At 37.7% G+C, this 8427-nt stretch overlaps 1 protein-coding gene across 1 annotated transcript; it reads left to right on the top strand.

The window, feature by feature from the left end:
• The first annotated feature begins 5728 nt into the window (after positions 1 to 5728).
• Positions 5729 to 8115, top strand: LOC129431504 (uncharacterized). The gene is made up of 2 exons (XM_055189425.2): positions 5729 to 6187; positions 7701 to 8115. The coding sequence occupies exons 1-2, from the start codon at positions 5752 to 5754 to the stop codon at positions 7895 to 7897; spliced, it is 633 nt and encodes a 210-aa protein (XP_055045400.2). The 5' UTR covers positions 5729 to 5751; the 3' UTR covers positions 7898 to 8115.
• Positions 8116 to 8427: the final 312 nt, after the last annotated feature.

The raw sequence follows: 8427 nt of genomic DNA on the forward strand, positions 1-8427 counted from the left end.
TTTGTGTGTCGGCCATTTTGAATTTTTTCTTTAAGTTCAAGTATTTCAGAAACGCAATTGCGTATTGTTATGAAACTTGGTATGGTTCATCAGCAACATGTTCTGGGAGGACTTGTAAACTTTTCGGCGCCCCCTAGTGGTCAAGAGATTTGAAGCTATATCTCTGCATCTCTTTATCATATTTACACCAAATTTGGTGGGTGTCATCACAATCAAGACCTGAGTCACAATTTATTGTTTGGTCAGAGCCCCCTAGTGGTCAAGGTATTTAAGGCTATATCTCCGTATCGCTTTATCGTATTTACACTAAATTTGGTATGTGTCATCACAGTCATGACCTGAGGCACCATCTATTGTTTCGACAGAGCGCCACCTAGTGGTCTCAAGATACAAAAAAATTGCTATTTTTTTCCTAAAACTAATGCAAACTTAGATCTTAAATCATGACAGTCATCACGTATGAATAATTTTTTGCCATGTTTGGCTTGACCCCGGTATCGCTGCTTGCAGCTATATTGGCAATTGTTTCTGTTAGTAAATTTTTCTTCTTCCGCCATTGCGGTCTATGGCAGCCCATAGAACCGTACGTAGGAAAGTTATGAAATTTGGCACACTGATAGAGGACAGTCCAATGTGTCCCCACAGCAAATTTGGAGTCTCTATCTCTAACCCGCTAGCGCCACCAACAGTCCAAAGTTGCACTTATGTTTTTGCTTATAACTTCTGATCCATAAGTCCTAGAAATACAATTATTGTTTCCTCTGATTCCCTGGCTCAAGACGATTCGATTGGACCCTATGACGTCATTTTCCGTCATGAAAATTTTTCCGCCATTTTGAATTATTCGTAAAACCTACTTTTTCGAACTTGTCCTAGAGCTTTTGTCCGATTGCCACGAAAATTGGTATATATCATCTAGAGACACTCATGGCAAAAAGTTATCAAAAGAATTTCGATACAGCAATCCGTTGTCCTATACCGCCTTAACGAATTTTACGTATAGCGCATAAAAACTGATTTTAGGCTGTATCTTCGTCAAACTTAGGCCTATTGACACGACACTTGGTACTTGTGATGCCAGTCAGGAATTGCGGGTGCATGCACAGTTTCGTCGCAGCGCCACCTAGTGGCCAGACAAATGATTTATACACCTATAACTTTGGCTGCGATCAACGTATTTTGACGGGACTTGTTTTTTAGGAGTCCTGAGTAGTTGCCGAGTCCAACGATACCAAACATGCCAGATTTCGCTTTACGGTTAACCCTGCGCAACAAAATAGCGCTTAAAAAACATGCGTGAATATCTCCGTGAGCGTTATTCCGATTGACTCGAAAACACCATAGGAAGAAACTAACTTTACCTTCTGAACAAAAAGTTCTATTGGCGTTATATTAAAATTTTCATCAGAAATGGCCGAAAATTGCAAAAAACTAAAAATTACCTTCAAATTTTTGTGTTTTTTACACATAAATGGTTGTAACTTCGTAACGAAAATATATTTTTTCACCAGATTTGATACGCTGATGCATGAGCACATTCTGAGGCTACACAAAAAAAATTGTATACTTGCACCACTAGATGGCCTTATAATTGAACAAAACCTTTGATAACAAGCCAGCCCTATGGTCATATAACTGTTTCTTTACTAAACTAAAGTGTATAGACATAAAACTAGCTAGATGTAACACAATCATTACCTGATGTTGCATGCGCAAGTTTGTCATTGCGCCACCTACTGGTTTTGAGATAGAATATGGTATTTTGGCCTAAAACTACTGCAACAACACATCTAAAACCATGAGTCATCATGGATTATTCCTTTTTTTGGCTTTGACTATGATCACTGGTGGTTGCCAATTCACTCCCTAGCAACCAATGACAATACCTTATTAACCGTTTTTGCAAAAGCTATATCTCTGCATCAGAACATCGTAGAGACACGGGGATGGTCTCTTTTGACTAATTAAACTTGTTGTAACATGATGTGACCCATGTTTTGCCACTGCAAACACCACTCACATGTCCTTCAGTGCTCTAATGTTCCATGATTGTCAATAACAGAAGGACGATTGCAGCAGACAAGAACTTAGATTATTTTTGTTGATAACTGTTTTTGTTTTTTCATCTAAAATTATTAGGTTTACCTAGGTTCTTCAATCTGCTTATCCAATCTCAATTTTACATCCTTTTTTGCCCTTTTCGGCTTGACCCCGGTATTGCTGCTTGCAGCTATATTTATTATTATTATTATTATTATTATTATGTTTCCTCTTCCGCCATTGAAGTCAATGGCAGCCCATAGAACCGTACGTAGGAAAGTTATGAAATTTGGCACACATGTAGAGGACAGTCTCAGAAGTTACTATAGCAACATTGGCGTGTCTGACTCAAACCCTCTAGCGCCACCAACAGTCCAAAAATCCACCTATGTTCATGCTCACAACTTCTGACCCGTGAGTCCTAGAAAATAAATTCTTGTTTCGTCTGAATCCTTGGCTCATGATGATTCAATTGCACATGTTGATGTCATTTGTGTCATGCACATCTTTCCGCCATTTTGAATTTTCCGTAAAACCTACTTTTTCGAACTCCTCCTAGACCGTCCGTCCGATTTGCATGTCCTTTGGTATGTAGCATCTAGAGACACCCCAGACAAAAAGTTATCAAAAGCTTTTTGATAGACCAATGCGTTCTCGTATAAATTGACAACATATATGGCGGCGAGCACGCCAAAACGGACGTGAGGCCGTATCTTCGCAAAACTTTATTGTATCGACACGAAACTTGGTATATGTCATTACAGTCATGACCTGAGGGTGCCTGCAACGTTTCGTCACAGCGCCACCTAGTGGTCACGAGATTCGAAAAATGCCTATTCTCGCTTATAACTACTTCAAACTTGAGCCTAAAATCACGAAGGTGGTCTTTTTAGATTCCTTGAGGCATGCCGAGTCAAACGATACCAAACGGTTTTCGGTCGGCCATTTTGGGTGTCGGCCATTTTGAATTTTTTCTTTAAGTTCAAGTATTTCAGAAACGCAATTGCGTATTGTTATGAAACTTGGTATGGTTCATCAGCAACATGTTCTGGGAGGACTTGTAAACTTTTCGGCGCCCCCTAGTGGTCAAGAGATTTGAAGCTATATCTCTGCATCTCTTTATCGTATTTACACCAAATTTGGTGGGTGTCATCACAATCAAGACCTGAGTCACAATTTATTGTTTGGTCAGTGCCCCCTAGTGGTCAAGTCATTTAAGGCTATATGTCCGTATCGCTTTATCGTATTTACACCAAATTTGGTATGTGTCATCACAGTCATGACCTGAGGAACCATCTATTGTTTCGGCACAGCGCCACCTAGTGGTCTCAAGATTAGAAAAAAATTCAATTTTTTTCATAAAACTAATGCAAACTTAGATCTTAAATCATGACAGTCATCACGTATGAATCATTTTTTGCCATGTTTGGCTTGACCCCGGTATCGCTGCTTGCAGCTATATTTATTCTTCTTCTTCTTCCGCCATTGCGGTCTATGGCAGCCCATAGAACCGTACGTAGGAAAGTTATGAAATTTGGCACACTGATAGAGGACAGTCCAATGTGTCCCCACAGCAAATATGGAGTCTCTATGTCTAACCCGCTAGCGCCACCAACAGTCCAAAGTTGCACTTATGTTTTTGCTTATAACTTCTGATCCGTAAGCCCTAGAAACAAAATTATTGCTTTTTCTTATTCATTTGCTCAAGACGATTCGATTGGACCCTATGGCGTCTTTTTTCGACATGAAAATTTTCCGCCATTTTGAATTATTCGTAAAACCTACTTTTTCGAACTCGTCCTAGAGCTTTTGTCCAATTGCCACGAAAATTGGTATGTATCATCTTGAGACACTTAAGGCAAAAAGTTATCAAAAGAATTTCGATACACCAATCCGTTGTCGTAAACCGCCTTAACGAATTTTACATAGAGCGCAAAAAAACAGATTTTAGGCTGTATCTTCGTCAAACTTAGGCCTATTGACACGACACTTGGTACTTGAGATGCCAGTCAGGAACCGAGGGTGCATGCATAGTTTCGTTGCAGCGCCACCTAGTGGCCAGAGAAATGTTTTATACACCTATAACTTTGGCTCCGATTGACGTATTTTCATGGGACTTGCTTCTTTGGAGTTCTGAATAGTTGCCGAGTCAAACGCTACCAAACATGCCAGAATTCGCCTTACGATTAACCCTGCGCAGCAAAATAGCGCTTCAAAAACACGCGTGAATATCTCCGCGAACGTTTTTCCGATCGACTCGAAAACACCATAGGAAGAAACTAACCTTACCTTCTGAACAAAAAGTTCTATTGGTGTTATATTAAAATTTTCATCAGAAATGGCCGAAAATTGCAAAAAACGAAAAAATTACCTTCAAATTTTGTGTTTTTTACACATAAATGGTTGTAACTTCGTAACGAAAAGAGATTTTTTCACCAGATTTGATACGCTGATGCATGAGCACATTCTGAGGCTACACAAAAAAAATTGTATGCTTGCACCACTAGATGGCCTTATAATTGAACAAAACCTTTGATAACAAGCCAGCCCTATGGTCATACAACTGTTTCTTCACTAAACTAAAGTGTATAGACATAAAACTAGCTAGATGTAAAACAATCATGACCTGATGTTGCATGCACAATTTTGTCATTGCGCGACCTACTGGTTTTGAGATAGAATATGGTATTTTTGCCTAAAACTATTGCAACAACACATCTAAAACCACGAGTCATCATGGATTATTCCTTTCATGGCTTTGACTATAATCACTGGTGTTTGCCAATTCACTCCCCAGCAACCATTGAGAATACCTTATCAACCGTTTTTGCAAAAGCTATATCTCTGCATCAGAACATCGTAGAGACACGGGGATGGTCTCGTTTGATTAATTAAACTTGTTGTAACATGATGTGACCCATGTTTTGCAACTGCAAACACCACGCACATGCCCTTCAGTGCTCTAATGTTCCATGATTGTCAATAACAGAAGGACGATTGCAGTAGTCAAGAACTTAAATTATTTTTGTTGATTACTTTTTTGTTTTTTCATCTAAAATTATTAGGTTTACCTAGGTTCTTCAATCTGCTTATCCAATCTCAATTTTACATCCTTTTGTGCCCTTTTCGGCTTGACCCCGGCATTGCTGCTTGCAGCTATATTTATTATTATTATTATTATTATTATTATTATTATTATATTAAGTTCAACAGAGGAAACCAAAGAGAGAATTTAGGCAGTTAAGAAGTTAGAAGAAGAAGAGAGGGAAATAATAGGTGAAGGGCCCTCCCAAGACAGATACAAGAAAACACACACAAGGTGCACAGTTTGCACATGTTGCTATTGTATTATAATTTTTTATTAAAATTTTTAAAATGTATTTCTCAAGTGTTTTTTGGGAAGGGTGTCCTCTGTATTTGAAAAATCCTGGCTACGGCCTTGGCACCATATAGAGCGTACAATGGGGCTGCATTTGAGATATTGTAATACGCTATTTGAACATTGCCTAATATTATTCTCATGAAACTTTTTTATTTGAACAACGTCTTATTTATCTAGCGGCTGGTCGATAAATTGTTTCTTTTAAGGCACTTCCTTATTGGCTTCATTAAAGAGATAGGAAGGTTGCCCATCGCTTATGATATCTTGAATGCAAGTATACTTTTCTAATAGGGCCTACAAACATATTTTTTGTTTAAACCTGTACAGAAATGCTGGCTAGGAAAGTGGGCAAACAGTTGGGTCATCCCACTTTTTCTGTTACCGGATGGATGGTGACCAAGTTTCTGAAATGGCACAACACAATACTGGAGGAAAATGCAGTGAAACTGATCAATGTACAGCCAGACGACACAATACTGGAACTGGGTCATGGTCTGGGCTTTGGTCTCCAGGCGGCCTCGCAGCTCCTGACGGGCCCCAAAGGGAAGCTGATTGGGGTTGACTACTCAGAATACATGCATCAGATGGCCAGTGAACGAATGAAGGAGCAGATAACAAAAGGAAAGGTCATGCTGTATTACAGTGATTTGGTGAACATGCCTGTAGCTGAAAATAGTGTTGATAAGGCGTTTCACTGCAACTGTTATTACTTTTGGCCGGATCTGAATGCTGGGGCGAGAGTGATTCATAAAGTGATGAAACCAGGTGAGTGTCATACTGATGTTTAACATTTAACAGATTAAAAAAATTAAGTTCAAGTGTGTTTATTGTCAGCTTTATTTACATAGAATGCGCGGCATTGTGATAGACATTACTTGACATTTAAATGTCTCTACATACAGCCAGTGGCTGAACAAGATTTTTTGAATGGGGTGGCCAAGGATGAATTTCATGATTGCTGATTCCCTACTTCACATGACCCCACATTAGTTATTCCTAACTGCATGCAAGATGTAAAATAGATGTGAATTTTAAACCTTTCATTTTCTCACATCTGATTTACTTTGTTAATGAAGCAAAATTTCTAATGTTAACTGCAGTAACTTTTGTTAAAGTTGTTCTGGAAATCTAAACTCTATGATAAACCTTAAACTTACTTCAAATAACACAGAGCTCAACACAAAGGATGTTTGGTTAGTAATTTATTTAAAAGTAAATATGGATTAACCTTTTTTTTACTAAGTTACAGAAGTTAGTCAGACAGGAGCAGTGATTGATTTTCTCTTCTTCTTTGTTATTTAATTAACTTTAATGACAGAGACTTGGCTTATTATAAAACCGAGTGCAATAAAATGTTTATTAGTTTAAGACATACCATAACCAATTGTTTACTCACTAAGATAGCTATTTCGACCTATGAGCATTTGTCCATTAAGCCAAAAAGAGGCGAATTTGTTTGTTTGCTCTGGCAGTTTACGCGCCTTATCAGTCGGTATAAAGTTCAAGGTGGCAGTCCAGTCCAACTAAATCACAAAAAAACATGCCATGGTTGTAAACAGTGCAAGCAGAAAAAGAAAGGCCAATCTCAGACTTTATTCCATCCAAAGAAAGACAGTTCCTTTACGAAAATGAAACATGATTTTATTGTGGTAAAAGTGTAACCATGTTTTTGCACTTTAAAAAAAGCTGGCTTATTTTTGACCCATAATGGGTAAATATTGGACAGAACAACTAACGGGAAGTGAAAGTAACTCATTACATGTGGTCCTTGGACACCCCCTGTCTGTGCCACTGCATACAGCGAATTGACAATAATCACTTAAAGATATCACTTAAAGGGGACATTTCACAAGACTATTTTAAGATGTCAAATAGAAAACACTTTGATAAAGATAGTTAGGACAAGGTCGACGGTAATTGCTTCCTTAGTATTTGTTTTTCCTACATTGGAATTCAAGGGGTACCGTCAACTGTCGGTTAATATCAAAATATCTCCATTTGGGTTTAACAGAATAAAGAAAAATTATTTAACTGCATTTATTAAATATGTGAATAAAATATACTTAAATATTACTTATTACTTTACTTTCAAGATTCAACTAACCTGTTTAATGCTATTAAAATGCTGTGTGTTATTCTGTTGCTTCAAAAAGGCAAAGTTTGTTTACATTATTTTAATTCAAATTATTTAACTCATAGTCCCCTTTACCACAATTGAAAAAGAAACACTGTGTAAAATTACTTTATTGCTAAGCAACCTATTTTTTCTGTCTTCTAGGTTCTCTTATGGTTACAACACTCAGATTAAAAAGTGTGAAAAAAGCATTTTCTATGAAGGTGCTCATAGGGGATAATTGGCGCCCTGAGGTCTATATGGAAGTCTTGAAGTCCTCCGGGTTCACAGATGTCCGAATGGAAAACATGAGAGACAGACACATCAATTTTCAAGCTATTTTTGCAACTGCTGTAAAGTAAAGTATATAGGCCATCATGCCACCATTGGATTTATTGTTGTAGCTATAAGCTGTAATGACTACATATTATTTTCTCTCAATTAGAATACAACCAGAAAATACATAAAATTTGTATGCAGTATTTTGTATGAACCTACAGGCTCTGCTAAACCTAAATGATATGGAAACATCATCATCAAAGCTTTGCTAAAATAATAAAGCTGGTGGTGTCTTAAAAAACCTGTGCACATGATTGTATAAGAGGTATCTGTGACTTGTTGGGAAGTGAGGGTGGGGTAAGATGTGTTGACTATGTTGACCCTTTAGTTTGACACAATTGTACACTCATTAGTTTAGTGACTTACTGTTGCCTGTGATTGAGAGATGCATGTGAGAAAAGTGCAAAAGTGTCATTACACATCATTTTGTAAATGAAAATCATTACTCCGCCATGAAATCAAGATTTTTTTAAAAATATGTTACTCTTAAAGGGGACATTACATGAAAATCAGACTTTTTCAATGTTTAAGTGCTATAATCGGGTCCCCAGTG

The sequence above is a fragment of the Misgurnus anguillicaudatus genome, chromosome 13 (assembly GCF_027580225.2).
Source record: "Misgurnus anguillicaudatus chromosome 13, ASM2758022v2, whole genome shotgun sequence".
Lineage (NCBI taxonomy): Eukaryota > Metazoa > Chordata > Actinopteri > Cypriniformes > Cobitidae > Misgurnus > Misgurnus anguillicaudatus.